This window comes from Rhinolophus sinicus, linkage group LG01 (genome assembly GCF_036562045.2).
Source record: "Rhinolophus sinicus isolate RSC01 linkage group LG01, ASM3656204v1, whole genome shotgun sequence".
Lineage (NCBI taxonomy): Eukaryota > Metazoa > Chordata > Mammalia > Chiroptera > Rhinolophidae > Rhinolophus > Rhinolophus sinicus.
The window spans coordinates 58,791,234-58,810,972 of NC_133751.1; the positions used below are offsets into that span (position 1 = coordinate 58,791,234).

A 19,739-nucleotide genomic window follows, 5' to 3' on the forward strand; every position below is an offset into this window, starting at 1 on the left:
ACACAGAACACAAGGTTCTTTTAAAGGAAATAACTGAGGTACTCCAGTTCAATTACTTAGAAGGCTTGGAAGTTCTGCTGTAGAAAAGATTTGACTGTGGGATTTAAAAAGTGAAGGAGATGATCCTACCTGTTCAGTGTTTGTTGCTGTGGCTAGTATCTCTAAAAAGCCTCAGCTCTGTCTGCACTTTCAAAGCACCCTTTAGTCAGAAATGATAGCTCAGCAGCTAACTTAAAATGTTGCCACTAAATTTTGAGCTTTATATTAATGACCTTGCTGAGTGCTTCACACACTGTAAGATGGCAACTACATTTTAGGCATAGTACGATAATTCAATGCATTGGTGTAAAACGTGAAATCTTAAGATTTATCTGATGCCTTGTTCCTTTGGTGTTCAAAGTATTGTATATACGTATATGATCTCTTTCATTTTCTCACAGTTTATTTTTTCAAGTTTGTCAAAACAATATATAAATTGAGTCTCCTAAAAACACTTGAAGTACAGCATATGTACAATCATAATTCTATCCATTAGTTTTGTGTTTTGTCAACTCTTTAAAGTCTTCCTTTTCATCCTTTAAAATCGTTAGTCAATTTTTTCATCTAATAAAACACAGACTAATTTACTTACCCTGCTTATTTCTAAAACTGCAACTTTGAGATACCTGAGGTAGTATATTACTATCTTTGTGTTGTACTATATAAGAAGAAGAAAAGCACATTAATATCTTCTTTGTGTTATATAGCATTAGAGGGTTGCTATAAATTCCCTGTGGGCTTTATTTTGATTATACAGAATGTTTCTTTCTCTCCTTCCTAATAATTATTTTTGTAGTACTTTGATGAACTCAATGGAATACCTGCAGAAGATTTGCCTTATTATGGTGGTTCAGTAGAAATTGCTGACTACTGTCCTTTCAGTCAGGAGTTCAGTTGGCATTTAAGTGGTGAATATCAACGCAGCTCAGATTGTAGAATACTGGAAAATCAACCAGGTTAGTATTTTAGTGAAATGAAATGTTATATGCATATTACAATTATATATCAACAATGTAAAATAGTGGTTAGGGGCACAAACCCTGGAGTCAGACTGTCTTGAGTTTGTATTGTGGTTCCACTGCTATCCATCTGTTGTAAGTAACTTAACTTCTCTGTGCCTCAGTTTCCTCCTCTGTACTAAGTGGGTAATAATACCTGTCTCATGGACTTGTTGTGAGAAGTAAATGAATTAATGTAATCAGAGCTTAGAACCATGACACATAGAAAGGTTTGTTAGCAATTAGATACGCTTGTACATGTGTATCCACACACCACTTTGTAGTAATACCTTACTTACATCTGCATGACACTTTTCATTTGCAAAGCACTTTCATTTTTATCATTTCATTTTATTCTTCTAAAAACCTGATGAGAGATGTAGAGAAGATACTACTGAATTTCACAGAAGAATGAAGAGACACTAAGTAATACAGTTAATTGGTGTTAGTCCAAGATCCTCCAATGGAGAGTTGTTTTGAATTAATCACATTAGCGATCCTATTTTTTCCTTTCCTGAGGAGTATGCATTTTCTGTAATTTAGAACATCATTTTCCAGATACCAGAATAATACTGTTGTCCCATGGCTAGTAAGATGTATTGCCATGTTATTTATTCCCTCTGTATAGATATAAATGAACAGGTCATCAAAGGAATAAACAGTATGGCAATTGGGTATTCAGCGATAATAGTTGTAGCTCATACTAACCACCTTTGTAAATAAATGTTCTCACATCTGAGATGTTAATACACAGCAAAAAGCAGTTTTTCTCTCTGTGGTCATCAAAACTCTTAACCTGGTCTTCCCCCATGCCCTATTCCATGCTTTATTACAGTGTAAGTCATTTAAAATTTAAATTTCCATAATGTTTTTTTCTCTTATTCTTAAACCTGGCAGATTTAACTGGATTTGTATAGTTATTTTTTCCATCACTTAGCTACTTAATAAATGTGTGATACAACTACTCAGCAGTTCCATGTTAAAGCAAAAGAAATGCACAGGTCTGTCAATTATGGGTTTGTCAAAAATACAATATCACATTTTATTGTTTTAGAGCTGGGGTTGGCAAACATTTATTGTAAAGAGCAAGATAGTAAATATTTTAGGATTTGTGGGTCATACAGTCAGTGTTGCAACTACTCAGCACTGCTCTTACAGTGTGAAAGCAGTCATAGACACTATGTAAATGAATGAGTGTGGCTGCGTTCAGGTGAAACTTGATAAAAACAGGTAACCCTCCAGATTTGGCCTGAGGGTTGTAGTTTGCTTACCCTCTTTTTAAAAAATAAAAATAAAAACGTAACACTGATCACAATGTTTTTTGTGGACTTTGAAATACTCATAAGTAAAAGAAGTACAGAGTTCTATTTTATATTTTCTTTCTTAGCTTATACAATTAAGGTTTTTCAAAACTGACAAAATAAAATACTTATCTTTATAATATTTGAAAATGGGCTAATTGAACTCTGCTTTCAAAAGAAAAAAATTACATGTATTAAGTGTAAAGAAAGCAAATTATTGCTAAAGAGCTTCATCCCTTTGTCCATTAGCTATTTAGAGATCATTGAGTCCATCCCATACCTCTGGAGGTTTGTGCTTAGTCTGTAACTAGATCAGTATGAACTTCCAGGAGATGACGTAAGTTGAAAATACAAGAATGTTTTGCAAAAGTTGCAGCACCCCCAAAGAGCTTTCATTATATAAATCATTGGCCTCATCCTATCTTGGGTTACTTGGGAGGTGACTCCTATTTAGGCCACCAGTCAAGGTAATTCTTAGTGCCATTTCCTTTATATATCTAACTTAAATGTTTTAGACCCAGTTTTAGCTCTTGTTTTGATATAATAATTTTCTCCCATTAATTTCTTTATTGAGAATCCAGGTTGAGTTTAGAGACCTCTTTCTCTTGATTTTTTTAATTGGAAATTTCCATTAAACATGTTAGATTTTTAAAGCAACTTTTAATAATAAAAATGGAATGCTTCAATTTCTTGTTCTTTGAAAGTCAATTTTTAAGAAAACATTTCTGGTTTGCTTCAGACCTTTTTAAAAACTATGGTGCTGAAAAGTACGGACCTCATTCAGTTTGTCTAATTCAGAAATCAGCATTTGTCATGGAAAAGTGTGAAAGGAAGCTGAGTTACCCAGACTGGGGGAGCGGATGTTATCAGGTAAACGAAATGATTGTTAATAATTATACCAAATATTAACATAATTTTATCTCATTATTTGGTTTTTATATATTAAAATACATTTTACCTTTCTATAGTTAATTTACTGATTAATACTTTAACTTTTCTTATTTATTTACATAAATATTAGTTTGGATGTTTATGAAACTACTGTCTTTTTTTTTTTTTTTTTAGAGAAATTGCCTTTCTCCATTTGTTTAAAAATATATAGTTGCTACATATCAGCAAGTTTTATAATAATTTTACTTCTGGGCATATAGCCTAAGGAGATAATGGAAAATACATAATTTTGCTCTTGAACAGATATTACTTCATAATGAAAAAAATTTACCTTTTTGTTTTATAAGATCTGAAGAAAACATGGATTTAAGAATTAATAAATCAGCCACTGATTTATAATAGATTTTTTTCCTTTGAAATTAGAAACCCAAAGGGGGCAAATTACTATTTTCTTAATTATCTTATTTGCATGTTTGATATTAAATGACTGCATCACCTCATTAAGAACTTATTAAGATACAGGTATTCTATAATGTAGGAGTATCCAACTTAATGACTATTCATACCATACCGATGGATGTCAGGGAGGAGAGTGTGATCCTGAAAACTGAAAAATACGAATTTGTTGTGCCATTTCAGCTGCAAGAGCTAAATGGACTTCTGTGGCTGGGAATTTAGCTATTATTTTTTTAAATTAATTAATTTTATTAGTTTCAGGTGTACAAAACATAGTGATTAGACATTTATATACCTCACAAAGTATTAACCCCAATAAGGCTAATTTGACACTGTACATAGTTACTACATTATTGACTATATTCCCCATGCTGTACTTTATATCACCGTGACTATTTTTTTTTTAATTATAGTTGACATTCAATATTATTTTATATTAGTTTCAGGTGTACAGTGTAGTGGTTAGACATTTATATAACTTATAAAGTGATCCCCTGGTAAGTGTAGTACTCACCTGGCACTATACATAGTTATTACCATATCATTGACTATGTTCTGTAGGCTGTACTTTACATCCCCATGACTATTTTGTAACTGCCAATTTGTACTTCTTAATCCTTCACCTTTTCCACCCAGTCCCTCAACCCTCCTCCCATCTAGTCATTGGTTTTCTGTATTTATGGGTCTGTTTCTGTTTTATTTGTTCATTTATTTTGTTCTTTAGATTCCACATATAAGTGAGATCATATGGTATTTGTTTTTCTCAGTCTGACTTATTTCACTTAGCATAATGTATTGTTTTTAAAGTTACTTATAAAATAAACTTTTTTTGGCAACAGCTTTATTGAGATATAGTTCACACATCATACAATTCATATAAAATTATCTTTGAAACCTTATGAAAGGCAATTAAAAATAGACACTTTTTAGCTATAATCTGACAGCTGTAATCCATCAACCATTTTCTGATAAATTCGATTAAAGATTTATGTGTTGATTAAATACATAGTTTTGACCTATCGATTAAAGATTTATGTGTTAATTAAATGCATAGTTTTGACCTAGTATAACCACATAACATAATTTTCTTTCACTGCCTTCACTTAGTACTTCCCCCCCTTCTTCTGCTTCCCCCCCCCACTCCGGTTCAAGCCGTTGTTTCTCAGTCTGGTTGTGTAGGACACAGCTCCCTGGCCCATGATGGTATTATGAGCCTTGCGCTCCCCTGGCTGAGGCAGTCGGTCGTGGGTCGCTCACAGCAGCTCACAGCAGTTCTCGTCGGCTGCCAGCCGCTTACGCTGGCTATGGGCCACTCATGGCAGCACACAGCAGCCAGCAGCAGCCCAGCTCCAGGGAGAGACATTGTTCACAGTTTTAGCTGTAGAGGGCGCAGCTCGCTGGCCCATGCGGGAATGGAACCAGCGACCTCAGCAGCATTAGGAGCACAGCGCTCCAACCACCTGAGCCACGCCCACTTAGTACTTTTTATGCAGAGCAAAACACACTTTCCAAGTTTTTCCAATAGTAATATTTTTTATGGCTGTAGAACATTACATCATTTTAAAGTATCATAGTTTGGGAAGTCACTTTCTTGTTATATATTGTGTTAATTTTCACTTTTCACTATGTAAAAATGCTATTAGAAGTATACTTATATATTTTACCATTTTTAAAATTTATCTTTTGAAATAAATTCCCATAAGTGAGAATATTAGGTTAAGGGAATAAAGCTAGAGCAGTGACAACTATAATAGGAAGACGGGGATGATGCAAATTTGTAATACCATACACGAAGATTGACTGTACTCTTTGGCTTCCCTGTGCCTAGTGTTATCAATTTTGCTAATTTAATACTAACCACCATTTATGTGGGAAAGTGTTTATGATTTCCAAACAATTAACATATGGATTCGCTGTTTTGTTTTTGTTATTTGTTTTACTTATTTTGACAGAGAAGTTGCAAGAATGGTACAAAAATAGTTTTTTCCTGAGACATTTAAGTGTAATTGCTGACATGCTTCCCCTTCACTCCCATGTACTTTAATGTGTATTTGTTTATTAAACAAGGATATCTTCTTACAAACCACAATACTACACTCCCCAAAAATCAGGAAATTGACATTGATATATCGAATTCTCACCTCATTCAAGTTTGCCAATTGTCTCAATAATGTCCTTGTAGCAGTAGGATCTGGACTAGTGTTGCAGGTTGCGTAGTTGTCATGTCTGTTCTCCTTCACTCTGGAACAGTTCCTCAGTCTTCTCTTGACTTTCGTTACCTTGATACTTTTAAAGATTAGAAGCCAGTTCTTTTCTAGGATGTGTCTCAATTTGGGTTTGTCTGTTTTATTCAATTCAGGTAATTTATTTGAGGCAGTAATATCACAGAAGTGAGGCTCGTGTTCTGGTGATACACTCTTTTGATTTGTCCCTTTACTGCTGATGTTAGGATGTTGGTATCTACCAGACTTCTCCACTGACAAGTTACTCTTTTTCTGTTTTAATTAATTTTGTAATTAATAAATATTTTGGGGCTAGGTACTGTGTCAACTTATTTCTCATTCATTTCGTCAATTTGTGTATTTATATCAGTATTGACTCATGGATTCCATTTTATTCAATGGGTATTACCATTACTGTCATTCTTATTGATATTCAAGTTGCCCCAGCTTTGGCCAGAGGGAACCCCCTTCTGTGACCTTTGGCCTGCCCCCATCTTTCTTTGACTATTTCCTTGCTTTCTAGCACAAGATATTTTAGGCCCATTTTTACTTTCTATGCCCCAGCCTGGAACCAGCCATTTCTCCAAGGAGCTCTAGTTTCTTTTAGTGGAATTTGGTATTTAGAGACTAAGAATTGGGCTAGATGTACTGTTCATTGCTATTGGGACATAGCTGCTCCCCAGGCCCTCTTGGTAGACAAAGCTAGGAAATATATGCATTGTGTAATTTATATACACATTCATAAAACCATGAGTTTGCACTAATATCTTTGATTCCAGTCCAACACCAAATGGTTCATTTTAGTTCTTTCCCTTTCCATATTTGTAACTCCTTTCTCCGACAGTGAGAAATCTGCTCTCATCATCCTCAGTATGCTTACGTATTTGATCTGTCGACATCCCTTCCACCTTCTCCTACCCCTGTGTAGTTACCCTCCTCACCCACTTGTACTCTGGTACAACCTGCCAGGTCACAACATCTCTCCCTCACTGATCCAAATCCTGTAAATATCTTTAGGATATAAATGCTCTTTCTTCCATGAAACTTTCTAATCTTAATTGCTCTTGTTTCTACTGTTTATTGACTCTTAATTATAAAACAGTCTGACACTGTTAATTTTCTGGGAAAAAAATTTATATCCCGTTCCTTTTCTTCTCAAATAAAGCTGATAAGAGGACAGACGCTGTTGTGTGTTTCTCTGATATCCTTTTCGGCACAAAGCATGGTACTCAGTCAGTTCTCACTTAAAAGGTGGTTATATTGCACTAAAGCTAGAGTGATGCTTACTCTGTTTCCCCGAAAATAAGACCTAGCCAGACCATCAGCTCCAATGCATCTTTTGAAGCAAAAATTAATATAAGACCAGGTATTATATTATAAAGAGCAGATCTTATAGTAAAATAAGACTGGGTATTATATTAATTTTTGCTCCAAAAGATGCATTGGAGCTGATGGTCCGGCTAGGTCTTACTTTCGGGGAAACACGGTATCAGGTATGGGTCATTCTATGACAGGCTATGGAAGAGGTTACACTTTGTTGTTTGTTTTCTCGAAAGCTTATATGACTTAAATTCTAAAAGAGTATTATATTTAAACTTAATTGATGATAGAGTTAATTCAAAAATGACTCCATTGTTGAAATATACTTTTGGAACTTTTCTTTTGAAATTGCCTTTAGCAATGGTTTAATAGCCATCTAAGAAAATCAATTTTAGTACTTTATGTCACACCTATGTTAATCTAGAGTTAACCAGCTTATTCAACTACCTTTACCAGACTTAGTTCTGGGCAACTTTGGGACATTTTCAAAAATTATACCTACTTGTAAAGTAAAAATTTGCTACCATCAAACATTTTCAGAAGCATGTACTTGCTTTAAAGATAATTCCAGGAGAAGTTTTAGAAATATTTAAAGTGAAGTCACATAATTGAAATTAACATGAAGTCTTTTTAGAAAACAACTTGGGGAGAGCCACGTGCAAAAGAATGAAACTAGACTGCTGTCACTATTCACCAAAATTAACTCAAAATGGATGAAAGATTTCATTGTAAGACCTGAAACAATCAATTGCACAGAAGAAAACATAGGTACTAAATTTACAGACCTTGGTCTTAGAGAGGATTTTATGCATTTGACCTCAAAGGCAAGGGAAGTAAAAGCAAAAATAAATGAATAGGAGTATATCAAATTAAAAAGCTTTGCACAGCAAAAGAAACCATCAGCAAAACAAAAAGGCAACCAACCGAATGGGAGAAGAAATTTGCAAACAACACTTCATTTTTTTGTTTGTCTTTTTTTAAGGAGGACGCAGCTCACAGTGGCCCATGCGGGGGTCAAACCAGCAACCTTGGCGTTATTAGCACCACGCTCTAACCAATTGAGCTAACTGGCCACCCTACAAACAACACTTCTGATATGGGATTAATATCCAAAATATATAAAGAACTCATACAACTCAATAACAAAAAAACAATCCAACTAAAAGCTGGGCAGGAGACTTGTCCCAAGAAGACATACAAACAGCAAACAGATATATGAAAAGATGCTCAACTTCACTAACTTCACAAGAGAAATGCAAATCAAAACCAGCCTGTTAGAATGGCTATTATCAACAAGTAATAACAAGTGTCGGAGAGGTTGTGGAGAAAATGGAACCCTCATATACTGCTGGTGGGAATGTAAATTGGTACAGCCACTATGGAAAACAGTATGGAAGTTCCTCAAACAATTAAGAATAGAATTACCATATGACCTAGCAATCCCTCTTCTGAATATCTACCCAAAAAATCTGAAAACATTTATCCATAAAGATACATGCACCCCATGTTCATGGCAGCGCTATTTAGCCAAGATACAGAAGCAACCTTAGTGCCCCTCAATAGACGATTGGGTAAAGAAGCTATGGTACATATATACAATGGAATACTACTCTGGCATAAGAAAAGATGAAATAGTGCCATGTGCGACAACATGGATAGATCTTGAGATTATCATGTTAAGTGAAATAAGTCAGAAAAAGTTGAGAACCATAAGATTTCACTCGTGGGATATAAAACTAAAAGCAACAAACAAACAAGACAAACAAAAACTCATAGACACAGACAACAGTGTAGTGGTTACCAGAGGGTAAGGGGGGAGAGAGGAGGTAGAAGAGGATAAAGGGGGTCAAATGTATGGTGATGGAAATAAATTGACTGTGAGTGGTAAACACACAATGCAATATATAGATGATGTATTATAGAAATGTACACTTGAAACCTGCATAATTTTACTAACCAATGTCACCCCAATAAATTTAATTTAAAAAAAAAAACTTTAAAGAAGAAACAGTCATTTCAAATTTTTCAAAAGTTAGCTTACATGTGTTCACTTTTCAAAAGTGATTTCGTTAGGGGTGGCTGGTTAGCTCAATTGGTTCGAGTGCGGTGCTCTTAGCAGCAAGGTTGCCGCCAGTTCGATCCCCACATGGGCCACTGTGAGCTGTGCCCTCCGCTACTAAATTGAAACAACTACTTGACTTGGAGCTGATGGGTCCTGGAAAAACACACATAAATAAATAGAAGTTTAAAAAAAAAAGTGATTTCATTAGTTACTCCTTTGTGTTGAGATATGAGTCCTTGTGTTTTTCAGGAAAAGTGTCCATCCGATTTTAAAAAGCTGTTAGATTCAAAGTTTTAAAACTACTACCACACAGTGAAATTCTTTCAGAACCTGAATATGAGTAACTTAACCCTCTTCCTATGAGATTAAAGGTATGTCCCCGTTCCAAATTGTGTTTTATAGCCAACATTTTTAGTAAATTCTAACCTATTTTCCTGCAGATGGAAAAGGTCTGTATACTAGAATCTTACTGATCTGCTTTTTTTCCCTTCTATTTGAAGGTTTCTTGTTCTCCACAAGGTCTGAAGGTTTGGGTCCAGGATACTTCATATTTGTGTAGTCGGGCCGGGCAGGTCCTCCCCGTCAGTATTCAGATGAACGGCTGGATTCACGATGGAAACCTGCTCTGTCCATCATGTTGGGACTTCTGTGAGCTCTGTCCTCCAGAAACAGACCCTCCAGCTACTAACTTGACCCGAGCTCTGCCGCTAGGTGAGTAGTCTCTGGTTGGAGTAGAGAGGGACTTTTCTTGTAAGATGGTAAAAATCCCCTTCAAGGAAACTCTAAAACAGGTTGAGCGTCTGCTCTTCTAATTGCAGTTTTATGGGAAAATCTCCTTCCCACCACTGAATGTTTTTTTCTGATGGGAGCATTGTCTGTGAGGCTTGGCAATAGACTCCCTCGCACTCCCGGCCCCTCAATTTTGAGGGCACAGATTACATGTCAGTCAGTCAGCCACTGACCTGTTTCAGCACAGAGGAGCCTGTCCCCTCAGGGCTACATAGTCAGAGGGCGTTCCAGCCCTCCCAGATCTAGCCTAATGGTCTTGGGAGTATATTACTGTGAATTCTTGGTTGAGGACCTAAGATCCTGTACAAGGACACAGGTCCACAGGCACTACCTTAACAAGTCTTAAGTGGCACTGCCACTGTAGCAGAAGCTTTCTGTGGTAGTGTGGAACCAGCCTGTCCCTGTACTTCAGAAATATTGTCAGGTTGTAATGTGAACCCTAGATACATTTTGTTTCTTCCATCAGTTCAGTGCCAGAGAGAGCCCTTTTTGTGCCAGATAGGGTCAGTGGAACCAAAAACAAATTTCCAGTGTCAAATAGGGAGTCCTCAGTTCTATATCCTCTCCACGTTAAATACCTTTTTTAAAATAAATATCACAAAGTTCCTTAATCTGATCGCTGCTCCAACATGCAATTGTCAAAACCACATTGCTAGGACAGTCCCCTGTGTTCCTTTATGTCTCCGTCCTGGTTTCTTATTCCTCCTGACCCTCAGCCACCTTTCCCTCCCTCCTGACAGTCACTATTATGGTGACGTACACCTCACCCAACCAGTTTCTCCGCGATGTTTCCAGTCAGTCCAGCCCACATCCCTGTTCATGGAGCAGCACTGACAGCTTTGATGTTCCATTTCCATCCCCGTCAGAAGGAAGCAGGGGGAGGGCTTAAGGGACAGTGTTTGCGAAGTCTGCAGTCTTGTTCACTGATGTCCTAGCCTTCACATCCATTCACCCCTCATTCTCCCAGAGCAACTTCCAGTCCTGCCAGCTCCGTGCATGGTAAGTGCCCTATAGAGGTGCACCATTTTTTATCTTTTACACTGTATTTTTTACTGTACCTTTTGTGTTTTGATATGTTTAGATAGACATATACTGTTGTGTTACCACTGGCTGTAGTGTTCAGTACAGTAGCATGCTGTACAGGCTTATAGCCCAGGAGCAATAGGCTGTCCGATGTAGCCTCGGTGTGTAGTGGGCTGTACCATCTAGGTTTGTGTCAGTGCACGCTCTGATGTTCACACAATGATGAAATTGCCTGACGATGCATTTCTCAGAAGTTATCCCTGTCATTGCGTGATGCATGACTGTGTGAATATAAAGATCTTATGCAATGTTTCATTTTCTCAGCTGGAGGTATTTTTAAATGGAACTGTGTAGCCCTTTGCTTCTTCCATGGTCTGGTTGAAAATGGGGGCTACATTCACTTTGAAAATGGGGCTAAGATTTGATTTCCTTTCTTTTTCAAATCCTGGGGGCTTTCTCTAGACATGAACTATAACAGAAGGTGAGTTTTGGGTTATTAGTACTTGTGTTGGGGATGCCCAAGACTACCCTTAGGTTTGGTGATTCTCCAGGACTCCCAGGACCCAGCCTCTAGTTGTACTTATGGCTCAGATTTGTTAAAGCGAAAAGACACAAAGCAGAATCAGCAAAGGGAAAGGGGGCAGTGGGGCGAAGTCTGGAGGAAACCAGTTCCCAGACACCAGCTAAAGGCCATCCTTGCAAGCAGGACATTTGAAGGAGGGCAGCCTCAGGCCTGCTCTGTCAACTCTTTTCTGCGCAGTACTCCAGTGAGTCAGCTGAGTTGTCTGCACTTATGATAGTAATGACACAATGAATTGTTTGAAATGATATAAGATCTTAGGTCCTTTTGATGTGGTATATAGTATATGTAGTGTTAGCTACGCTTAGTTAACTTTTTCATGTGAAGTTGGTAGGGTAACTTAATTTTGTTGTTAAATTACTTTGGCTCGAATTAGAGGGCTGCTAGTCCACGAGTAGATGGTTCTGATGGAGTTCCCATCCTCAAACCTAATCTTGAGTTAATTGTAAGAAACAATCAACATCTCATTGTCCAAGAAATGGGCAAGGATTAATCCATTAGCAGTTAGAGTTGACATAAAGAGAGTTACCCCAGCTAGTACAGGAGTAAAAATCTTAGAAGTACAGTAAAAGAATGTGTGCGATTGTGAGGAAAGCCAGACCAGGGCAAGAGGCTGTGAATGATTAGACCCGTCCTTGGAACATGACAAAGACAAGTGCATCTGTGGAAATACAGTAGAGACTGCAAACCACCCCACCCTTTCCCCTCTACCATCCTGTGCCTTAGACTCGACTTCTGTTTCTCCGGCTCCCTATTTATCAGTCACCCTTCTGATATTGTAGTGCTATAATGTGATTTCTATCCCTGTTAACCTGTTCTATGAGGAAGTATGCTCAAAAAAAAAAAATTTGTAATCTATAAATCATTACAAATTCGAAAAATGTGTAAAATATTACAAGAATAGATGTCTTGTAGGCATTACTTTTTTTTTTAAGCGTTACTTTTTAAACATTATAAATATCACTTGAAATTCTGAATGTCTTTCTATGTTTGTTAATCTATGTGACTAGAGTACACACTAAACTCTTACTAAACTGTATGCCAAGAACTATGGCTGACTTTACATATGCTATTTCTTTTAGGTAAATAGTTTGTTTCTTTTAATACAGTTTTTATAATCCACCAAACCCGCAAAAATAAGATTGGATGCTTTAAATAAGGAAGTTCAGATCAAAACCCAAATCCGATCATCTCCAATTTATTTTGAAACGCTGTCTTTGAATCTTTTCTTTTTAAAGAGTATTATCACAGAAAGTGCAGAGTTTTTGAAGGACAACAGATGTTCCAGAGCTGCCATTAATGTTTTAATAACGTACTAAATATTAGTGCCAAAAGTAGATAAACAACAGCTAGTTCTCCTCCTGTTTCCTTTGGACCAAACTGAGACTCAGGAGATAAAGGGAGACGCCTGTGCTGTTAGACTCCAGGTTCCATTCCTTATTCCAGCCAAGACCTCTCTACCTGATGCTCTAGGCCAGAACTTACCAATAGAACTTCCTGGGGTGATGGAAATGTTCTGTAATCATCATTATCCAATCTAATAGTCATTAGCCACTTGTGACTGTTGAACATGTGAAATGTGGTTAGTGTGACTGAGCAACTAAATATTTTATTTTATTTTATTTATATGTTAGTACTTCGTATAACTAGTGGCTGCCCTAGTTGGACAGTGCAGCCTAGGTCAGAGTTTCTCAAACTCCTGCCTGCATCAGAACATGTGAAAGCACAGGGTGCTGGGCCTCATCCCCGGAGGCTCTGGGTCAGAAGATCTGGGTTAGAGCCTGAGAATTTCTATTTTAGACAAGTTTCCAGATGATGCTGACATTATTGACCCAAGGACCACACTTTGCGAACGTCTGTTCTTGCATAAGTGGGCTTTTCCTAAGATTTAACATTTTCCAGCTGATTCCATTGGGAAAGAATAGCGGTTTCCCCATGGTTTGCCTGAATTGCATGCAGTGAAATGATTTTTTAAAATACGTGCGCCACACTGTGTAGTGCTCAGGCCGGCTGCGGTACCTTGACATTCTTGTTCTATTCTATCGCTGAAGACCAGCCCTATTTTTCTTACCTTTTAAGCAAGTCATACGTGAAGCTTGGTTGATTCTTTATTGGTCAAAATATTAGAAAGGACAGCTCATCCTAAGATAGTGTTCAGGTTGACCTAGTCTCTTCGCTACTATAAAAATATGTTTCATTCCAAGAATTGTTTTGGGAAATAGTTTTAGCAGTGAGAACAACTCATGGCTAAATTAAAATATCCTCCTAGTACCCCAAACCCATAGAATCTTATGCTGTTTCCTGATCAAGCCTGGGGTGGGGTGGATAGATGGGTATCTGTCTAGAGATTGGGGGCCATATGTCCTGGTTTACCTGGGGCAGTCTGTGTGCCTTTTGTCCTGGTATAAATTTTAATAGTGTTACCTTGTGTTAAAATAAAAAGAACCATTTGCCATATTTTGCCATGTATAATGTACACCTGTGGTTTTTGGCCTACACTTTCAGGGAAAACTTTCGTTTCAATTTTTAGCTCAAATTTTTATTTGTTTCCTTTTGGGTACTTGTATTTTGCATTATAACGGAATTTTAGCATTTTTTTAAAAATATATTATGTTACAAGAAATTTTATGTAACAAATAATTACAAAACACAAGAACAGATACAAGGTACAGGAAATTTTATGTATCGGTAACAAATTTATGATATTTACGCAACATAGAAGGCTAAGAACTCTTCATTGTTGCAAGTTCGTCGTAAGTTCAACAAAACTGATTATCGTATTCCAGGGTACTATTTTGCATTCGGACATCATTATTGATTTCTAGAGTTACACTTTTAACTCATAAGCATAAATAAAAGAATTAAAAACATTTATATAGATATGGAATTAGTACTACCCATGTATAATCCTTATTTTTCCCTCACAAATTTGGGCAAAAAAGTGCACATTGTCCACAGCAAAATGTGGTAGTTGAGCTAAGTAAATTTTATTTCACATGTCATGAAGTGGGCAGTCTCTACTCTCAAGAGTCCAGAGAAGTATAAAAATAAGGAAAAAGGGCTGCAAGCAGGAGACAAGGAAGAAGCACTCGGCTTAAGTTGATTGGCTGGGGTTGTATATCACCTCATTTAGAAAGATCAAGGAACAAGGAAATAAGTATAGAGCCCAGAGTTGGCTTGGTTGTTGGCTGACTGGATAGACTGTGTGTTAGGTCAAGCACACAGAAGGTTTCTAAATTTCACTTTGCCGATGTGGCACCATGGACAGGAGTGCTCTATCTTGGGACTAGAAATTTATTTCAATATTGCCATTTGTGACAATATGAATGGATCTTGATATTATGATGGTACACAAAATAAGTCAGACAGAAAAAGTCGAGAACCATATGGCTTCACTCATATGTGGGACATAAAACTGAAAGCAACAAAGGAACAAGACAACCAAAAACTCACAGACACAGATAATAGTTTAGTGATTACTAGAGGGTAAGGGGGAGAGAGGTGGTGGAAGAGGATAAAGGGGGGCCCAATATGTGGTGACAGAGGAGAACTGACTTGGTGGTGAACACACAATGCAACTTACAGATGTATTATAGAATTGTACACTTGAAACCTATCTAATTTTACTAACCCATGTCACCCCAATAAATTGAAGAAAAATAAGTTTAAAAGACTTACATAGAATAAATATCAGAAAATAAAATTTCATTTTGAAAAAAATTTTTTAAAAGACATTTGTGTTGACACTTGTCTCAAAATGTCCTGCTTTGGGGTGATAAATTATATGGTCACCCTAGAGGAAGGGACAAGGAAGAACAGAAAAGAGTCCTACTTCCCTTGCAGAATATTAATTTACTTTCCTGTGTAGCATCTTTCAATTTGCTAGGATGCTACCCAAAGACACTTCTTTCTCTTCTTGGGTACCGTTTTTTAACCTTGATATGGTGAGTACGTCTTCTTTTCTTCTGGCATAAATATTTTGTTCTTTTTCCATAAATGTAAAATAGAAATGACTTTGCATATCTGGATTTCAGGAGTCATTCTTGATTCTTCTCTCCAAGATGGTCTTTGTTTACATTTTAATCATGTGTCAATATTTGTTTGGTATGCTTTATTCCAAGAATGTCTATAGGAAGTCAATTTTTTTGTTTTCAACCCTAGATCTCTGTTCCCGTTCCTCTAGCCTGATGGTCACCCTCTGGCTTCTGCTGGGCAATCTATTTCCTGTGCTGGCTGGATTTCTTCTGTGTATATGGCACTAAGAATGGAAAAAAGAATTCTTAAGACATTCCTTTGTGTCATGTTCTTCTGAACAAAGCACAAAATCTGGGTGAGTGCCAGCCTGTGCAGATGGCAGAAGTGGCATTCCTGACTTTGGCTTGGACGTGTTAACTACGATTTGACCTTGAAGCAGAGCTTCACAGCAGTCACTCTTCATCAGCAACCCAACAGCCTCAGAGCTTAGAGAAGGAGAAGAAAGTCCAAGTCACCAACTCTCTCTATTTTTCAGGATACATAATCTTCCTGAAGTTTTCCTTTGAAGATGGGATAAATGGTGAAATTTTCAGATTACATACCTCAGCATTTTCATTCACCTAAAACAATGGGAAAGTTCATCAATGCTGCAATAATTTAAAGAACAGTTAATTATTGCAAGATTGTAAGTGTGGATCCTGTCCCCAGAAGTGTAAACTGTCCTTCGACTTACAGAAAACAATTGAATTGAGATTTCTATATCACTATTATACATATTTTGAATTCAATGACTGTACCTGTTACACTTAAATTATTGTTCTCATTGTTCTAAAAAATCTTTTTTTAAATTATGTTTTGCTAAATCTTACGATTTAACCATGCTTGCCTTTTTCAAAACTAGCTGTGTTGTAGTTTGCTCCCGAATCATTATGTGTTGGTAGCCCTCTTCTAGCTGTTTCTGTTACTCATTGATCTCCAGAACTCAGTTTCCAATTGTATTCTCCATTAGTTTAATAATGACTTGAAAAACTGTGGAAGCAGAGAGAGAACAATACTCTGCCCTGTAAAAACATTGAAGTAATGAAAACAGAAGAAAACATAATTGTATGTTTTTCAGATAATAGTTATGACAACTGTAATCTAGCAAAAACAGAACTATTCCTCTTTGAATAGTAAAGATGAAATTCTTGTATAGACAGGTATGCAGTTATTTTCACATAGGCTTAGAAATTGTTTCAGAAGAACTTCTATCTGAAAATTATTTTATATATAAGAAGAAAAATATAAGTCAAAACAAGGTGGTCTGAATTATTTACTAAGAGCAAAGTGTAGGTTTGGTCTAGGGCCTTCCAGTGGGGTCTGCTTTGTGCACAACGTGGGCTCAGTCCACAGAAGTTGGAAGATTGCCTTTGCTTTAAAAGGAGGTGAAGTCCTCTTACCTCCTGCTTTTGACTTTTCTCGTGTTACCACATAGATTCTGGTCCACAGAAGCAATTCTGCTCTGGTACCAGAGCTTACCAACCCCACTTTACTAATTAAATTCTTTAATGATGAGTGATGCCCAGTTTTTCTCTCTAAAGCTTGTAAAGTCCTGTGGCATTATAAACACAGCCCTCGGAGAAGTGTTCATTCATTCATTCGTTGGTTGGCCCTTTAATTCGGCAAATAGTTATTGAGCACGCCATTTGAGGAATTGTGCTCAGTGAGCAAGCAGCATAATTACCAAGGAATAATTCCAGCTGACTGTTTAGCACTGGGGTCAGAGAGCAACCCTAGCATAAAGGAAAGTCACTTTTTTTAAATGCATAAATTTTAAATATGTATTTAAATATGCAGTTTTGAATTGAAGGTATTTGTCATTGTGAAAAGCTTAGGGTCTCCAGCATATCCTCCTACAGCTAAAGAGAAGATAATAGTAAAGATATCAGGCCAGTGCTTGGTTTTCTGCCTCTTTCATGTATACTTTACATTGTGCAAGGTCAGAGAAAAGTATAGAGTATATTTTTAAAGAAAATTATAAAAATCTAAACTTACATACCTATTGTGATTATGAATCATCCTGCAAAGATGTATAAAGAATTTCACCAAAAATACTATGGATTAATATATTTAAGATTTACAATGATAGGTTTGGTTATATTTTGACTGTTGTGCAGTAATGCCATTTAGGTAGTATTGTTTCTGAGCATGGTGCTTTTTATACTTGAAATATATTTTGCTTTATTTTTTATTGATATAATTATATTTGCACTAATGACTTTCTGGAGAAAATATTATAGATGACATTTTTTCTATATATATTTATTAAGCTTGGAATCTGGTAGCCCAGTGTTTACTCTGCACAAATATGAAACTTGATAAAATATGATGTTAAGAAATTGTGAGTTTCTGAGGGTAACTCAATGCTCTTGTGTCATCCTTCCTCTTCAACAAGTCTTGAAAGTGGTTGCTTACTTATCATTGATTCTGCGTAGTTTACTCAGTGAAGACGTAGAAGGCCACTGAACCTGTAAGAAATTTTAAGAAGCATGTTTTAGTCAGTTTATGACAATATTATAAAAACAAGACTTTTAAAATCTTTGATTTCAATGCAGAATCAGTGGGCTAGAATTCCGCTTTGCACAGAAGAATTTGAAATGGCCTAAATGTCTGTATTTTGTGTTAGGTATCCTCCTTCATGTTAGTAAAACCAGTTCACGGAGAAAGCGATTGAGCAGACAGACTGCTGCCGTGGTGGAAGTGAGATGGGGTAGGGAAGGGGAACAGGGGAGTAGCTTCATTTGGGGATAGTAGACAGGAGTCCCTTTCTAACTCAAAAAGGGTCAAGTGCTTATAAAAACTGACTACCTCAGTTTTCAGTTCAGGCTTAGGTTCATTTTGATAGTACTAAGGTCCCAATTGTATGAAGTGAATTTGTCTCTCAGGTTTCCAAGAACAGAATTTAAAGGAAGGAAGCAAAAGCCATGTCAGTAGACTTGAGCTGACAGCTTTGAAGAAACTGGCAAGCAGTTAGGAAGTCTAAATGTAGATCACTCTAATATGCTCCTGAATAACACCCTTTTCCCTTACTTATTTCTTAAGGATGCTTATTTTTGTTAAGACAAAATATACATTCTAAAAGTGTTATAAATTATGCTTAAAATTAGTTTCAGCCTATTATGTTGGCTTAGAATTTATCAATAGTTGAAGATGAAACACCAATTACTGAAGTTTAAATAGTTCTAGGAAGATACATGAATAAGTACTCCAGAGTATTCTATAACATTTTATCAATATTCTCCAATATTAGAAGACTCACTGAGACCATCTGTAAAATGAATGGATGCTTTCTCAGACTCTTTCCAGCTCTACTACCCTGACTAATACTCACCCGTATTCCGAGGTCACTGCTGGCTCTGAGTCACCTCTTCGACTATGCCAGCTTGCACGTCCTGGTCATCAGCGTCTTGTGCTTGATGCCTTAGCACTATCCCTGCTCTTGGACACTGAATGGAAAGAGAAGAACCCGTCTCTGAGGGCATCGGAGCAGTCCTGGCAGGAGGTGGGCTTCAGCCACAGCTCCACAAACCTGTTTCCTCATGGCCACCAATCATCTGTGCGATGTCCTCGCAGCCCAGGAGGAGAACCATATTTTAACAAAATCTGGACTTCTCATTCTGAAGAAAGAACTTAACCTGAAGGGATGACCTTTTTCTTTTTCTTTTTTTTTTAATACATTTAGTCAGGGTTGGGGAGGAAGTAGTGCATTATGTTATGTTTACATTTTTAATAAATAAAATATAAGATTTAAGAACTAATCTTTATTTATGGTATTGAACTTTATGTGTAATATATATATATATCCCTTAGAAAACACACAACTTGAATAAAAAATGGAGACTAATCTTTGTCTTGTCTTTGCTTAACACCATCAGTTTTTAAAAACCTGAACGAGGAACACAAACATAGCCATGCACTCGATTTGGGGAAGATGAGGTGTTTATTATGGAACATAATTCATTTTTATTTTAACTGGAGTAAAACTGTCCTCCTTAAAGACTAGGGACAGGTCTTCTGTAAAGCTATAGGGAGAAGCCCTCCTCA

At 36.7% G+C, this 19,739-nt stretch overlaps 1 protein-coding gene across 3 annotated transcripts in view; it reads left to right on the top strand.

Moving 5' to 3' along the window:
• Positions 1-19,539, top strand: part of LMLN (leishmanolysin like peptidase) — a 71,665-nt gene extending 52,126 nt beyond the window's left edge. For 2 of the 3 annotated variants that reach the window (XM_074330513.1, XM_019723665.2), the window contains 4 exons: positions 836-995; positions 3,078-3,208; positions 9,790-10,000; positions 15,843-19,539. In XM_074330513.1, the coding sequence (XP_074186614.1) occupies positions 836-995; positions 3,078-3,208; positions 9,790-10,000; positions 15,843-15,943 (603 nt within the window). In that variant the 3' untranslated portion in view covers positions 15,944-19,539. Of the gene's footprint in view, positions 1-835; positions 996-3,077; positions 3,209-9,538; positions 9,659-9,789; positions 10,001-15,842 lie in introns of those variants that run through there. The other variant, XM_074330516.1, reaches the window with a different exon arrangement.
• The last annotated feature ends 200 nt before the right edge of the window (positions 19,540-19,739 follow it).